Source organism: Vespa mandarinia, chromosome 20 (genome assembly GCF_050613455.1).
Source record: "Vespa mandarinia isolate Hongniang chromosome 20, ASM5061345v1, whole genome shotgun sequence".
NCBI classification, from domain to species: domain Eukaryota; kingdom Metazoa; phylum Arthropoda; class Insecta; order Hymenoptera; family Vespidae; genus Vespa; species Vespa mandarinia.
In genome coordinates, this window is record NC_140829.1 from 1,985,001 (window position 1) to 2,002,500 (window position 17,500).

A 17,500-nucleotide genomic window follows, 5' to 3' on the forward strand; every position below is an offset into this window, starting at 1 on the left:
CGATACGGTAAGGACATTGATATTCTCGTTCGATCGGTCGATCGGTCGGTCGGTCGGTCGGTTGGTTGGTTGGTTGGCCGGTCGATGCCGACCGAGTATATGACAAAATAAAATGTAATAATATTACCTCGATGGCAACGCACGACATGATCTGCAGGGTTAGCGGCACCTGGAAAGGCTTGTTGTGATCCCTCTCGTATATGAAGCTCAAAGGTTCACTCTCGGTCAAGCAGAATCTGCATACTCGCCTCGAACGTAGTGGCGTCGGTCTATTCTCCATTATTGTTGTTATTATTATTATGTATATATATGTATGTATATATGTGTATATATTTCTTTCTCTCTCTCTCTCTCTCTCTCTCTCTCTGTCTTTCTCTTTCTCTCTTTCTCTTTCTTTCTTTGCAGATTCCTCCGTTCTAATTGCAAATAACGAAGGGATATCTCGGGTAGTTCGCGTCGTGGCGCGTCGTGGCGCGTCCTACCTCATATAAGCGTTTCTCTTTCTCACTTTTTCTCTCTATATGTTACACTACACGTCATTTACTTAGCGATAGAGGGAGAGAGACAGAGAGAGAGGGGGTGGGGGGAGAGAGAAAGAGAGAGAGAGAGAGACATCCAACGTTGCCGAACAATTTCGGCGAGTAGTTTCGAAAACACTCGATACACACTCTCCGCACGTTCGTGTGTCACACCGGTTCAACATCCACCTTCTTCTTCGATACACTGTTACAACTACTTCAGCTATTACTACTACACTATTACTATCACCACCACCGCTACAAGCAGCTCATCCACAATGCCGATAGCACTGCCACCCGTACACCACCACCACCACCAACACCACCTTCAATGTAATCCTTATTCTCTCCTTTTCTTTCTTTCTTTTTTTCCTTTATTTTTCTTCTTCGTCGTTCTTTCCTTCTTTCTTTCTATCTATATATCTATCTTTCTTCCTTCGTTTCTTCTTTCCTTCTTTCTTTCTTTCTTTCCTTCCTTCTTCTTCCTTCTTCTTCTTCTTCTTCTTCCTTACTTTTTCGTTCCTTCGCCTTTCACGTCTATCGCCAATTATTTATCTATAGAATATTTTTTCTCTCTCGTATTTTCTCTCTCGTGTTCGTCGCCGAGGGGACAACCATGAACCGAAGGAATGACGCCGAGCGTCGGTAATAAGAAGCGGGAAAAAGCGTCGCGCGTCTATCGCGTTGCGTTCGTACGAAACGAAACGTACAACACCGCTCCCTCTCTAAATGGCGCTATTATGGCGCCTCCGTGAAACACACTTCTTTCTATATCCTTTCGTTAGCGTGGCGTCACTCGACTATGCGTATCGCTCTAAGCTTCCTCTGGTATTTCCACGACAGCGCCCCCTTTTTATTATATCTATTGTTCGCTCATTCGATAATCTTTCGGGCACATTATCGCCATCTAGCGTTAAAAGTATCATATTAATTGTCGTTTCTTATTTGTCGTACTTAATCGTTCTTTCTTCTTTTTTTTTTTTTTCTAACATGACGTTTCTCTTTTCCTTCTCTCTCTCTCTCTCTCTCTCTCTCTCTCTATTTCTCTCTCTTTCTCTCTCGTTATTTTTATAAATTTTAATTGTTTCAATGTACCGTCATACTTTTGTATCGTATGTGCTTTTATATCATTCGTCCTATTTTCAATGTGTAATACGTATTGAAGATTTTAATCGTGCCATCTATCATACGACCATCGAACTATAATTTTTCATTCAATCGCATCTGATATCTATTCTTCCTCTCGACCCTTTTTATCACTTCCTCTCACTTAAATGTATACAATCACGTATATATCTTTATCTCGTTTATTTTATTTCGTGCGAGTTTTTTGTTTGTTTCTCTTTTTCTTCCATTTTTCTTTTCTTTTCTTCTTTTTTTTTTTTCTTTTTCTCTTAATACTGAAAAATAGATCATGAGTCTATTTAAAGATCCGTTCGACTTCCTGTAACACGTATTGACGAGCCAATCGCGTCATCTATCGTTCAATCATCGAACTATATTTCTATTAATTAAATATTCATTTATATAATATTTATAATCTTATACATAGTATAATCTAATACATAGTATTTATATAATCTTTCTTTTGTCGTTATCTTTATCACTTCTCGCTTAAATATATAAAACTATGTGTACATTTCTATTTCGTTACTTTTATTTCGTCTAACAAATCTTTTTTATACTTTCTTTTTCTTCATTGATAAATAGATCACGAGTTTATTTAATGACCTATAGGACCTCGCGTAACATCCATTGGTGATTTAATCGCGTCATCTAGCGTTCGTCAAGCGAATTACATTTCTTCAAAAATTTCTTGAAATTAAATGATACGTCATCTTTATATTTTTTACTCTCGTTATTTTTCATTACTATCTTTCGCTTAAACATATAACTGTATATTTTTATTTTATTTACTTTATTTCGTGTAGCACATATTTGGCGATTTAATCGCGCCATCTAGCCTACGATCATCGAACTATATTCCTACGTTCTAATTTAATCCAACGTAATATATTTCTTTCTCTCGTTCATTTTATCATTTCTTATAGCTTAAATATGATATTTTACATTTTTATCACGTTTATTTTATTTCATGTAACATCTATTGGCGTTCTAATTACATGCTTAGGTAAAACTTTTATAGGTGGCAGTAACGTCACCAACATTCGTCGCCATCTTTCTATGAAAGCTATCTACGTTTCTATATACACGATGCAGATAATATATATATATATATATATTATATATATATATATATATATACAATTACATATGATTTGCGATCCTACGAAGAAAGTAATACATAGTATCAATAATTTTCTATGCAAGTATCCTTTAATCATTTTCTATGCATGTAACCTATAATTAGATAGAAAATTATTAGACTATAAAAAATGAATCGAATTGTAATATCGATGAAAAATATTGTTTTATATTCCAAAGAAAATTTGAAACATTATATTTTCTTTTTCTTTTTTTTTTTTAATCGTACAAATCAGGAAATTTATAATTGAACATTTATTAGAAAATTCGTACAAAAATATAATCATAAGATATCGCAGCTATAGTAAATAAATAATACGTGTGACTATGGTACGGAATCTCGTAGTCTTAGTCCTTTCAGGATAACTGGTGAACCTTTTGACATTTTAGGATATTGGAATTTCAAGGTGGATTCGTAACGTTCCCTAACGTGCCGTGCCGTCATTTCTTTGTTTTTCTTTGCAAACCGGCCTTTCGTACGAATATATATATATATATATATATATATATATATATGGAATTTAAAAAGAATAAAAGAATTTAACCCTAAATTTTGTTCAACGTTTTGAATCCCTCAAGCTTCGTCAATTAATTTAAATTTTAATTAAATTCGATATTGAATCAACATAACGTATGACCTTTCTTATAAAAACACAATGAATAATATTTCTTTAAATAGTATCATCAACAAACAAAGGATTAAATCTTTTTCACGTTGAGAAAGTTTGATCCTTTGATGGGAAGTTCTTATAAAAAAAAAAAAAAAAGAAGAAAGAAAAAAGAAACAAAAAAAAACTAGAAAAAACATATAATAATAATAATAATAATTCAATGAAAATCAAATTGCTTTCTTCTTATTTTACTTTTTCTTATTTCTTTTTTTTTTCTTTCTTTTTTCTTTTTTTTTTTTTTTTTTTTGTTTATTTTTTGTTCTTCGCGAAACAATGGAGGATTCTCAAAGGAGATGCAACTTTTCAATAAATCAAATGTAGGAAATGCAAGGGAGCATGCAGAAGAGGTTAACGGTTCTCCTTAGACTGTACGCGATCTTGGTAGTGTTGTAACCTCATCATCGTCAGCGTGCGGTTATAGTGGGGGATACATATAAAGACCCGGTTTCGCATCGACGCGGCCCAGTAGTCTCTAGTCATCAATTTCATCGCGTTTAAAAGGACCGTAATTGAATTCGCGATTTCGAAGGGGACGCGCGGTCCATAATCAAACGTCTAACGGCACACTAACTACTCTCCTCAAGTAAGATGAAGAAGGCGTGTTTTCTGTGCCTACTCGTCTGTTTAAGTAAGTTCTTAGAGCAACGCCAACGTCAACGGCAACTGCAGTAGTAAACAAAAGAAAAAAAGAAAACAAAAAAAAAACAAACAAACAAACAAAAAGAAAAAAAAAAAAGAACAGGAACAGTAGCGACAACAGCGCTAGCAACTAGCGACAGCATCAGCGTTCTTACGAACTTAACAGATATTTTTTATTATTTTATTATTTATTATTTATTATTTATTTATTGTCTTGGTTTTTTTTCTTTTTATTTATTTCATTCTCAAGACACGTTCGTCGATCGAATTTAATGATTAAAAATTTACAATGATCGATCCTCGTTAGATGCATGATCGTACTGTCACGACGTGTGTCTATTTTAATTAGATGCATTAGTGAAACGAATCTCTCCTCTCCCCACCACCACCCTACCCCCACCCTACTCCACTCCTCCTTTTTCATTTGCCATATGCGCATAGATTTTCATTTTAATCGTTTGCAAGGATTTGGGATTAATCGTTTTACGTTTTAACTTATTCGATATTATGAACGTGTCCCATAAGAGAATGTTTCTTAGTAGAGGCTCGTGATACGTCCCTGCGAATAACTGCATTATAATATAACTATAAATAGATTTTCGAGGATACATTAATCTGTTACCTTTTTGTCTCGTTTTTGTTTTTCTCTTAATTTTTTATTTTCGTTCTCTCTCCCCCCTCTTCCCCAACTCACCCCCACTCCAGCCCCGATCTGATAAAATATTCATCCAATTAACCATTTCATTAAATATCTCAATCACGGTGGCGAAATCGTATGATCGATTAGAAGTATCACTGATATCTATATACATACATATATCGATTAACAGTCTAAAATATGGAGGAAAGTTGCTAACTTTCTCGCTTTCTTCATTCGTTACCGAGGTCGACCGGCACGTTGCTTCAGGGACGTAGACGTTGTATCACCTTGAAAATCTTTTGAACCAGTTGACCCTTACTGCCAACTCAAATCGATTAATTCTACTTTTTCTTTATTCTTAAATAATATATATATATATCCTCGGTATATTTCTGCATTCTTTGTCTCCCTCCTTCCCATCCCATCCCTTCCCCTCCCATCCTCAGCACCCCACATAAATGTCCTTGTCACTTAACAATTGATCTATACTTTCTCTTATATAAAATAACAAGGATTCTTTAAAGGATGAATGTATTTACATAAATAACTCTTGTACGATTAGATTCTACTTTCAAATCTGATCGATAATAGTATAGTATAAAACAATTGTTTAGAAACACTATAATAAGTTTGATTGAGTAGTAACTGTCATTGAACTCTCTCTTTCTCTCTCTCTCTCTCTTGTTCTCTCATATATAGACACACACACACACATACACTCATCAGTAAATAACATATTGTTTTCTTTGTCTTTTTTTTTCCTATTTTTTTTTTTTTTTTTTTTTTTTTGAACTTAGCGACTGTAACTGCCTTAACGAGAAAACAGGAGGCAGCCGAGCAAAGTCGTCGTAAGGCATCGTTGCCAACGTTGAAAAGAAAAGAAGTAGGAACAACGACGGCGATTGAAGAGGAAGAAGAAGATTATGAGGACGAGGACGAACTATCGGATCAATGTCCTGAACCAAATGGTTACTTTCCCGACGGTGAACAATGCGACAAATATTACGATTGTCGGGACGGGAAATTTACGGTGAAACTCTGTCCGGACGGTTTGGTCTTCAATGATTTCAGTCCGCAACATGAAAAGTGTGATTTACCGTTCGGCATTGATTGTACCAAGAGACCAGGACTACGTATGTTATCATCATCTTCATTATCATCATCGTCATCATCGTTATTGTCATTGTCGTTGTCATCATCATCATTATCATCATCATAACTTTCGTTGTTCACACCTAATATTTCTTTTTTTCTTTTCTCCTAATCCACCGCACCAGTTGTATCTTCTATATTTTCTCAAATCATCGAATACAAATCGCCATCTTTTTTTTTTTTTTTTTTTTACGAAGTGCAACTCGATGACGACTATACGACGACGACGACGACGACGACGACGACGACGACTCTATTTTCTCTTTTCTCATACTCAAGGTTACGTTCGAGAGAAGAACGTGACAAGGGAATCAAACGACACGGAGAAAGGTCGACACGAAACTCGTTTTCAAAGACTGTAAAAAGAAAAAAAGAAAGAAGGAAAAAAGGAAAAGGAAAGGAAAAGGAAAGGAGACGAAAAAAATAAATGTAGAAGCAAATTCTTCGGCTTATTCGAGTCGAGTAAATTTTTCAAATTTAAATATTAGTAAATGTCGCCCGCGAGAGAGATCACTTCTTCTTTTGTCATTTTGACAATTAAAACGTTCGACTAGTTTGACTTTTTGATTTTTTTTTCTTTTTTTTTTTTTTTTTTTTAAAGAGATCGTTATAATGTTGAAAGATTATTATTATTATTATCTTTTTTTTTTTTTATATTTCTTTATTTTTTTTGTTTGTTTTTCTCTCAAGAAAGGGATTGCAAATTTCGCGGTGGTTGCTAAACTTTTTTTTTTTTTTTTTTTTTTTTTTTTTTTGGTACGGGGAAAGAAATTTTTTTTCCCATAGAAATAAATCTTACGTATTAAAATTCTTTGATCTATAATCGTACGAAAAAAAATTCAGTTTACGTTGGCAGCATCCTAATTTTTTTTTTTTTACGTAGATATATGAAGTTATTGAAATTTCATTTAAAATAATGTTTTGACTGAATGACGGATCGATTAAAATTTGGAAATTTTTTTGGGACAAGAAAACAAATGCTGACTGTTTGGAAAATATAAACGTATGAATATTTCGTTGAAAATTTGAACGTTTTAACGGCGAAAGAAAAAAAAAAGAATGAAAAAAAAAAAAAGAAAAAAAGAAATCAACCGATCGTCCTTAGCTAACGACATTACTATGACTATTGAAATTTTCATAATTTTTTTCATTTCTACGAAGCAAAAAGTTAGAACGTTGCCCGTGAAATCTTATTTATCGAAATCGAAAGAAAAGAACAAGAGAAAAAAATATTTTCCCCATAGGAATAAAACTTAACAAGACAATCAGCCCTTAATTATTCGATAAGATATATTTTTCAATTCGTACTTTTAGATTCGTTTGGAAAAAAAAATTTCCTCTCCTCTTTCATCCTCGCGTTCTTTAAAAAAGAAAAACTTTTTTAAATGTCAGCGTTCCTTTGTACGTTATGAACGCTAACTGAAAGGTTATCCATTTAATCTCGTTTAACATGATATCCATAATATGATTATTTTTTTTCCTTTTTTTTTTTTTTTTTTATTTTTTTTTTTTATATATATATATATATATACATGTACATTAGAAAAACCTCAACCATCGCCGCACTGCCCACGTATGCACGGATATTTCGCACACGAGGATACAAGGAACTGCGACACTTTCTATTATTGCGTCGAAGGGAAATACAATATGATCACGTGTCCGGACGGGCTTGTATTTTCGGAGAAGACTGGTATATGCAATTGGCCCGATGAGGCACAAAAAAAGGGCTGCGGATCCAGGGAATTATTTAATTTTACCTGTCCTAAGGTCGACGATTCGATTGCTGCAACACATCCAAGATATCCCGATACCGAGGATTGTCAATATTTTTACGTATGCGTAAACGGTGAAATACCAAGGAGAAGTGGTTGTAAACTTGGACAGGCATTTGACGAACGTACAGGAAAATGCGATTGGGCTAGAAAAATTCCTGAATGGTATGAATATTTCATGAATATTATTTATTTAAATTTGCTTTTTTTTTTCTTTTTTTTTTTTTTTTTTTTTAAATAATATCGAACGATAACGATGATTTTTATTTCATTACATTTATATCAATTATTAAGACGTAATCGTTAATTACTTAATGTAAATAATTAATAAAAATTGCGTGAATTAATTCTTCTTCTTTTTTTTTTCTTTTTTTCTCTTCTTTACGAAAATTTGATTTTTCTTTTTCTTTTTTTTTTTATTTCTTTTTTACAAATACTTCGCCTTACAATTTTTCCTATTCGATTGTATTTAATTTTTTTTTTGAAAATTTTTTCAAAATTTCAGCAAGGACTGGTACAAGGATCAATTGACCGACGAACAATTAGATGCATTAGAAAATCCACCGCCAAAGCCAAAGCCAGCAGCCGGTGGTCAAACTAGAAGGAAAGGATCACGGCCAAACTAATATAATAAACTTTTCTAGTTTTTCATTCTTGAGATATTTTAAAATTCAAATTTGTCATCTTTTAAATAAAACAAATGTCACTTTTCTTAATTATTTATTTATATTCATTTTTTTTCTTGGCTTTTTTATTTTTTTATTTTTTTATTTTTTTCTTTGATACTAATGTCACCATAATCGCGCGAGTCGATGAAAATAATCCCAAATGTAATAATTGCACAGTTTTATTTTTTTAATTAATTTATTTTTCTTCTTTCTTCTCTACCAATGAGAATTATCACCGTATGTATTCTTTCTATTACGATCAATCCTTAATTATAAAATATTCATTAGAAGTGTGATATATGGAATTAAATAACACAAAACTCACAGATAAATAAGAACAAATTAAATTGGATTTTATTGTTGACATATATAAATTATTTATATACGTCTATATGATATATCGCATTGATCTAATCTAATTAATCATTATTAGTAATGATTAAATGAAAAATCTATTTATTCAATGTAAACTTTATAAATAGTTAAGTTTTATTATTATATAAATCATAATTACGAATCGATTAATGATATATTAATGATTAATATCAAACGAATATAACTTTCATGAAATTCGTAAATTTTTCATAAGATCTCATTTTTATAACACTTTGTGTCATATTAGAATATTAATTGAATTAGTATGAGAGAGAATTATTATACTTTTTTTTTTGTTTTTCTTTTTGTTTTTTTTTTTTTTTTTTTTTTTTTAAAGAAGAAGGTTAAATGTAATTATAATTAATAGATAGATAGGGAAACAATGCGTTACGCAGAAAGAAGAATTTACTCGTAGACCAACGTAAAATAATAATTAGGTGGATGGTGGGAATGAACTCCGGTGAAAGTACATCCTATCTCTGCTATGTCGAAATTATCGGGTGCCGCGATGTTGTATAAAGCAGAAACCTTCGTTTTATGACAGATCGACGGATTGGAAATCCTTAAGAAGATCCATGTACGTTCTTTAGATTTTGAAAACGTATAAATGCAAATTTTAAATTAAATAACTCGACATTTCTTTTTTTTTCACATTTTTTTCTTACCATTTCTTCTTTTACTTTTTATTTCTTTTCTCTTTATTTTTACTTTTCAAATTTTATTCGTTCCTTTTTTTTTTTTTTTTTTTTTTTTTATATTATATAAATATCACCTATACAAATTCATTAATGATTTTGTATGAGATATTTTTGTTTAATCGTTTGTCCACAAACATGGGACATTTTTTTTTCTTCACATTTTTTTCTTACCATTTCTTCTTTTACTTTTTATTTCTTTTCTCTTTATTTTTACTTTTCAAATTTTATTCGTTCCTTTTTTTTTTTTTTTTTTTTTTATATTATATAAATATCACCTATACAAATTCATTAATGATTTTGTATGAGATATTTTTGTTTAATCGTTGTTGTCCACAAACATGGGACACGTTTGTTGATACATTATTGAAAATGAGTGCAATTATTAAAAATAAAGGAAAAATAAAAAAATAGAAAAGAAAAGAAAATAATAGTAATAATAATAATAATAATTTTGATACTTCCGTAATAATAATTAATACCGATCGACATGTAAGTTACAGATAAACAGTGAAAGTTTAATAGTTAACTAACCAGCTAAACGTAAGTTCTTCGCAATTCTTTTATAAATAAATGAAAAATCAAATAACAGAAATATCGTAAGCGTCGTTAAAAAATTTTAAACGACTAATGGGGTATGACGAGTGGCAAATAAAGAAAATGTCATATAAAAAGAAATTTTCAAAGGATTTCTTGTCCGAGACGAAAGATGAAGAATAATTCTTACCTTACAGAGATTGAAAATTATACTTTCATCGATTGGAAATTGATTATCTTTCTTGTCTTTTTTTTTTTCTTTTTCTTTCTTTTTTTTTTTTTTTTTCAAACAAATGATATATCCATATATTAACAAAAAATATATTCAACGCGTGTACTTTCTTACGTCCGCTTTTTTTTTTCATATTTCTATTTTTACTTTTTCATTTCATTTTCAATTTTCATTATTAAATATACATTGAAATATATATTCAATAATTAAATATATATACATATATATATATACACATATATATGAATACATTATATAAATTACGTTCATTATTTTTTCATACTTCTATTTTTATTTTTTATTTCATTTTCTTCTTTCATTATTGAACATATATTATTAAAAAAAAAAACAAAAAAAAAAAATATATATATATATATATGTACATACACATTATATGTATATTTAAAAATTTATTAATAATATAATTATATAATTTCTATATATCTATATCATAATCATATATAACCATATTCATAATAGACATTATTACAAATAAACAGATTGATATTTTGTTAGGATTTCGTGTTTTTTTTTTTTTTTTCTTTTCTTTTTTTTTCGGTGAAAATCAAATCCATTTTAAAGGAACAAAGTGAGAGTAACGAAGTCGCGCGTGCATGGAAAGAAGAAAGGGAATGGTAAAAGCATGCGGTATTCGATTAATCTTAATTCTTGACGGTTATCCAGCAAAGAAAAGGAATCGTGAAAGCGTGAGGTGGGGGGTGTGGGGTGGAGTGGGATGAACGGAGTGGTGGTAGTAGACGGCGGGGTGGGAGGAGTGGAGCGGGGACGTAGGTAGGTTAAGAAACGACGTACTAAGTGGGGATTGACAGGGTATACCCCCGCGACGAGTAACCGAAGAGCTGCAGTACTTCGCGAAGGAGACGCCATTCTCTAAAGAATCGTCAAAAAATATTATATTTTCTTGTATTTATATATACAAAGGGGACGAAAGAAAGAAAGAAAAAGAAAAAAAAAAAAAAAGAAAAAAAAATAGAAAAGAATATAATCGTCAAATATCTCTAATTATATCGCCGTAAATATTATTTCATTTAATAAAAATCGTTTGTTTATATTATTCGATTCGACTATCATTTAGATTTATTTTCAATCGATCGACAACGACGACGGTAAAGACGTTCGCCGGGAAAAAGGAAATAAATAAAAAGTAGAAAAGAAAAGGAAAGATAAAAAACAAAGGAAAGGAACAGAAAAATATAAAAAAAAAAAAAGTATGATCCGAGAATGTCTTGCGACGATCCTGGCCGTAGCTGCGGTTGCCCGTGAGTATTTTCCTTTCTATTTTTTCTCTCTTATTAAAATCTTCTTCATCATCATCTTCTTCTTCTTCTTCTTCTTCTTCTTCTTCATCCTCCTCTTACTTGCTTTTTTCTCATTCCATCGGAAACTGTCGAAATGTCGTTAAACGTTTTCTTAAAAAAAAAAAAAAAAAACAACAAAGAAGAAAAAGAAAAAAAAAATAAGAAAAGAAAAGAAAAGTAACGATGAAAGAAAAAAATCATAGAAAAAAGAAATAAATTCACGCGAGTAAATACGTCCTCAATAATAACAACTTAATAATAATAATAATAATAATAATAATAATAATAATAATAATAATAATAATAATAATAAATACGTATATAGCAACAATCGAACATATGGATATCATCGAGCGTTTTAATTGAATTAATTCAAGAATAATATTTTCATTAATACTGATTAAATTCTCTTTATGTAATTATCGATAATTGTTGACTTTCGAAGATATTTTGTTTGACGATTGGCTTTGAAAAAAGGAAAAAAAAAAAAAAGGAAAAAAGAAAAGACATTGAAAAAGAAATATATCATTTTGTCTACGTTAAAATAAAATTTTATTTTATTTTATTAAAATTTTATTTTATTTTTTTTATCGTACGTCGAAAAAAGAAAACCTTGAATTACTTGTAATGGTGGTCGTAATTAAAAAAAAAAAAAAAAAATCAATTGATTTTAATGAAACATTTTCCTCTTGATAAAATAAAATCTTTACGTACGAATCTTTTTTAATTCTTCGTAGAATTTGAAAAAGACAAAGAAATAGAAAAAAATATAGAAATTCATATCTTCTATATATATATATATATATATTCGAAGAAAAGATATATAGTTTGTGCATGGAATTACGGAGACAGTCTCGTATTAAACTTTCTAAATTGTAAATGTCAGGATATTTCTATCGGTTCAGATGTTGCATAAGTAATATGCCATGGTTATAATCGTACGTCCTTTATAAACTAGTAAATCGTTTTAAATTATATAATAAAACAAAAATATTATCGGTATTAATCGATATATGTTATAAACTTCCTGAAGAAATTCATGTTGGCGAACCGGCAAGGAAATAGTACAAGGTTCGTCAACCTCAAGAATCGAATGTAACTGTTCGCAAAACCACTTTTGATACTAGTAGCTAAGCGCTTTGTACTTACTTTACTCTCGCTTTCGCGACGACTCATATATAGAACAATCGTAAATAGTTTTAAAACGTTCAAAATATTCTTAATATCTTGAAATCAATTTGATTTCAATGAAAGAAATTTTTTACATTTTTGAAAAATTCTTAATCATATCAAAAAGTGATCTTGATTATTGAGATTGAACGATTACGAATTCATTGTCATGATTATAATTTCAGAATAATTAATTCATTTTTATGAATATTATAAATAATATTATTGTAAGAGTTTATCATTAAAGTTACGTTAAATATTTTCAGACGGTGCGTTCAATTGTCCGAACAAAGATGGTCAATACGAGGATCTAAAACAATGTGACAAATATTACGACTGTTTGGACGGAATACCTACGGAAAAATTATGCCCTGACGGGCTCGTTTTCGATCCGTTAAATCGCAAAGTCAACAAATGCGATCATGTTTTCAACGTCGATTGCGGCGATCGTCTTGAGTTGCGTAAGTTCATCTATTTGTTATTTGCTTATTGATAGGAAAAAAAAAGAAAAAAGAAAAAAAAAGGAAAAGAAAAAGAAAAAGAAAAAAAAAATTCATTAAAAATTAATAAATAATTAATCGTTCGATGGATTTTGTTCGATCAAATAATTATCTGGCAGAGGATATTTTTTTTTGTCTTGATGAATCAAACGATCGTTCCCCTTAACGAAAATTAGAAAGAGTGATTTTCGTTGATTAAATATAAATAAATCATTAGACATTTCATATTTCGTTTTTATATGATCAGTGATTTTGATTGAGATACAATATCGTCTGATTTGTGAGATCAAACGAGATATTAACTTTCGCAAAGTGGAAAGGAGTGGAAACGTGTCTTTCGTTTCCGTGGCTAAAACGTCCTTGACATACAGGCTAAAGTGTCAGTCAATAATTAATAAGCTAACGGAATTAATAACGTTGAGTTTAATATATTCCTGTTTATTTTTTTTTTCTTTTTTGTTTTTTTTCCCTCCCTTCTCCTCTTATCTTTACTTTTTTATTTTTCTACACCATTCCAATTACCACTACAGAACCACCACAACCAACGAAAAAATGTCCACGTAGAAATGGTTTCTTCGCTCATCCAGAACCGTCGGTTTGCAATGTATTTTATAATTGCATCGACGGCGAAGCCATTGAGATAACGTGCACCACAGGATTGCATTTTGACGAGTACAGCGGAACTTGCGTTTGGCCGGACAGTGCCGGACGTGAGGTAAAATAATTATTAAATAATAATTATTATTATTATTATTTGTTTATAATTATTTATTCGTTTTTATTAAATGAATTATTTTACGTTACGTGTTGAAAAAAAAAAACTATCGTTATCGTTATCGTTATCATATATACGATCGGTATACATAAATGATATAAATAATTTATAAGATGTGCTTAATAAAAGTAAAAGTAAAAGAAATTTGATAAAAGTAAATTTTGTCAAATTTATTTTAACTTTTTTTTTTTTTTTATGATAAAAGTAAAAGAAAATGACAAAAAGAAAAATAAATAAATAAATAGATAAATAAATAAATAAATAAATAAATAAATAATTCGTACCATTACGAAATTACACGTATACGTTTAAAATATTTATACCACTGATTATTTTTATTGATTTAAACGAGATGAATGTGTTAATTATTGTCTTTTTTTTTTTTCTTTAATCTATCTTTTATCTTTCTCTTTCTCTCTCTCTCTCTCTCTCTCTTTGTATATAGGGATGCGGAGTGGTAGATAAGAAATTGAAGGATGGTTTTGAGTGTCCAAAGGAGAGTCAATTAGATAGCCGAGGTATGGCCATCGATCATCCTAAATTTGCACATCCTGACGATTGTCAAAAGTTTTACGTATGCTTGAATGGGGTGACACCACGTGAACAGGGTTGTAGCGACGGCACTGTTTACAACGAAGAGCAACAGAGGTGTGACGCACCTGAAAACGTTCCCGGATGGTATGTATTTGAGAAAAAAAAAAGAAACAAAAACAAACAAATACATATTAACAATAAATTGGATTGGAGAGATCCAATTCGATTTGACTTTTTTTTTTTTTTTTTATTACCGACATATATAATTATATCTTACTAATCTATTTTTCTTTCTCTCTCTCTCTCTCTCTCTCTCTATCTTTCTTTCTCTTTTTCTATCTCTCTTTTTCTTTCTATTTTACAGCGAGGACTGGTACAAGGATGATGACAAAAAACCATAAAGGATCATTCGAAATTGATATGTCCCGCATCGGGACGCCTCTCGTACTGCCTTTTATTTTTAATCGCGATTAGTTTGTAATAATAATCATTTTATGTGAGGATAAACTAGCCGTATTATTTGTTTCGAAATAAATATTAATTTTTAACTTTAGATGAGATTTTACTCTCTTTCTTTCTCTCTCTCTCTCTCTCTCTCTCTTTCTCTTCATCTATATCTATGATTTTCTCTCTCTCTCTCTCTCTCTCTCTCTGTCGTGTAACTTTAATATTACTTTCGTAATCGTTGATTATCTGACCTAAATGACTTTTGCTACGTTTTAATAAACGTTATTATCCCATCCCTCCTCCCCACATCTCTTCTAATCTTCTCTCCGTCTTTCTCTCTTTCTTCTATCGTTATTCTTCGTTTATCAAAAATATTATCTCTTATAATCATTGGAAAGTTGAGACAGCTGATTGACGGACACAACTTGGCTTATATTCACTCGAAGTAAATATGGTATACGCTGATTCGCAATACATAAACTATTCGCTATTGAAATCTCTATGTCGAACGAATTCGAAAGGCCTTGGAATAGTTTTCTACGATACAATCGTATTTACTTAAAGAGATACAAACGTCATGAAAACTTTCTCCGTCGTTTGATTATTTTCTATTTTTCCGTCAGTCCGACTTCAACGGGCTCAACTTGTTCGATCCTACTTTCTTCTATTTCTTCGTCTTCTATCTATATCGTAGTTGAAGTCATTTAAAAAAAGAAAAGAAAAAGGAAACGAGGGAGGAGGAAGGGGGAGGGAGGAGAGGGAGGGAGGGAGGGAAAACAATCTATAGATATTTGTATAAAAATGCTTTTGATTTTTTTTCACGAAACGGTTTGATTTGATCTCTCCTTCCTTTTTTTCTTCTTCTTCATTTCATGTCTCTTAGCTGATTGATAAAGAAAAAAAAAAAAGAAAAAGAAAGAAGATGAAAGAAAAATGGAAAGAAACGATCTATGAATATTTGTATAAAATTGATTTATACTTCGTTACGAAATGATCCTTTTTTTATTTCTTTCCTTTTTTTTTTTCTTCGTTTTTTGTTTCTTCTTCTTCTTCTTCTTCTTCTTCTTCTTTCAATCTCGTAGTTGATCATTAAAAACAATGCTATAAATATTTATACGAAATGGTCTTTCATTTCTTCCCACCTTTTTCTCTTCTTTCTATTTTGTAGCTGATCTTTAATAAACAAAACAAAAAGATAAATAAAAATAATAAAAAAAAAAAAAAAAAAAAAGAAAAAAAAAGAAAACAATCCATAGTTATATATATAAAGTTAATTTCAACTTTTTTACCATGTTTTTTTTTTTTCTTTTCCTTTTTCTTTACTCATTCTCTTATAGCTGATCTTTAAGAAACAAAAAAAAAAAAGAAAGAAAAAAAAGGAAAAAGCAAAAAAAAGAACAAAAAGATATCAACAAAAGGAGTTACGAATTGTAAGAAAACAATCTATAGTTATCTATTTAAAATCGATTTAAACTTTCGTTAAGTAATAGTTCTTTTTCCATTTTTCCTTTCTTTCTCTTTTTCTTCCCTCTTTCTCTTTCTCTCATAATTGATCTTTAAAAAGGAAAAAAAGAAAAAACATTCTGTAATCTATATAAAATCGGTTTCGACATTTTTGAGAAATGGTTTCTTTTGATCCTTCTCTCTCTTCTTCTTTTTTTTTTTTTTTTTCTTTTTTTTTTTTTTTTGATAGACCATTGAAAAACAAGGGTAAAAATTTCTTCAGAATTATTTTACTAATAATAATGTAATAATGCAAAGTAATTTCTCCGTAATAAAGATTTCTCTTATGCAAACACATACACATACACACACACACAAACACATAGAGAGAGAGAGAGAGAGAGAGAGAGAGAGAGAGACATTTTTATCCATTCCATATGGATACACTTGTCCCCGATGGACTTTCTCTCGATCAGAGCCTGTCTCGTTATATTTTTCCTATTGTAAAGTATCTTAAAGTTTAACATCGATAAATCGAATATAAATTGAAAATAATGTTAAACGTAACGTTTCTTTTTGAAAATAATAAATATTATTTATATTACTGCGATATTTTTTTTATTTAAAAATATCTAAGAGTAACGAAGTAACAAATTGAACATACAGATACGTTTATGATATTTTCAAAAAATGATAATTGTTAGGATTGCATCAGGAGGAGACGAAGGGAGGAGATAAGATTTACGATCGTCATTATTTATTTGCAATTAGAGAGAATCCCAATGTGTTTGAAAACTATGATATTAATGTTACAACGGTTAGCAAGAAAGTTACTGGAAAATGTCAAAGAGATTGTATTGGATGAATGGATATGAATGTTAAAAGGAGAAAGGAAAATGGTTATTGGGTGAGGGTAAGGACGAATCTTCGAAATGTCAGAAAATCAAATCGTCCCAGTCGGCTAAGTCGAGGTCAAATCGGTCGAACGTGAAACGAATAATACCAGGATGCAATTTAGGCATATACATATATATGTATATGCATACAATGTTATATGTATGCACATATGTTACATCGATCACGGAAATAAAAAGAAAATCTGATTAAAATGGTTACGACGAAGAAAACAAAATAAAAAGATTACA

At 30.3% G+C, this 17,500-nt stretch overlaps 3 protein-coding genes across 4 annotated transcripts in view; 2 read left to right on the forward strand and 1 right to left on the reverse strand.

Annotated features, from left to right (window-relative positions):
• LOC118447411 (uncharacterized) overlaps positions 1 to 1,337 on the reverse strand; it is a 6,574-nt gene extending 5,237 nt beyond the window's left edge. For both annotated transcript variants that reach the window (XM_035879318.2, XM_035879315.2), the window contains exon 1: positions 128 to 1,337. In XM_035879318.2, the coding sequence (XP_035735211.2) occupies positions 128 to 280 (153 nt within the window). In that variant the 5' untranslated portion in view covers positions 281 to 1,337. The remainder of the gene's footprint in view (positions 1 to 127) is intronic.
• A 2,562-nt stretch (positions 1,338 to 3,899) lies between these two features.
• Positions 3,900 to 8,377, forward strand: Cpap3-b (cuticular protein analogous to peritrophins 3-B). Its single transcript, XM_035879320.2, has 4 exons — positions 3,900 to 4,082; positions 5,531 to 5,866; positions 7,429 to 7,825; positions 8,166 to 8,377. Exons 1-4 carry the CDS (start codon positions 4,043 to 4,045, stop codon positions 8,284 to 8,286), a joined length of 894 nt encoding a protein of 297 aa, XP_035735213.1. The 5' UTR covers positions 3,900 to 4,042; the 3' UTR covers positions 8,287 to 8,377.
• A 2,671-nt stretch (positions 8,378 to 11,048) lies between these two features.
• On the forward strand, positions 11,049 to 15,018 carry LOC118447418 (protein obstructor-E). The gene is made up of 5 exons (XM_035879326.2): positions 11,049 to 11,447; positions 12,923 to 13,117; positions 13,687 to 13,871; positions 14,377 to 14,609; positions 14,830 to 15,018. The coding sequence occupies exons 1-5, from the start codon at positions 11,399 to 11,401 to the stop codon at positions 14,864 to 14,866; spliced, it is 699 nt and encodes a 232-aa protein (XP_035735219.1). The 5' UTR covers positions 11,049 to 11,398; the 3' UTR covers positions 14,867 to 15,018.
• Positions 15,019 to 17,500: the final 2,482 nt, after the last annotated feature.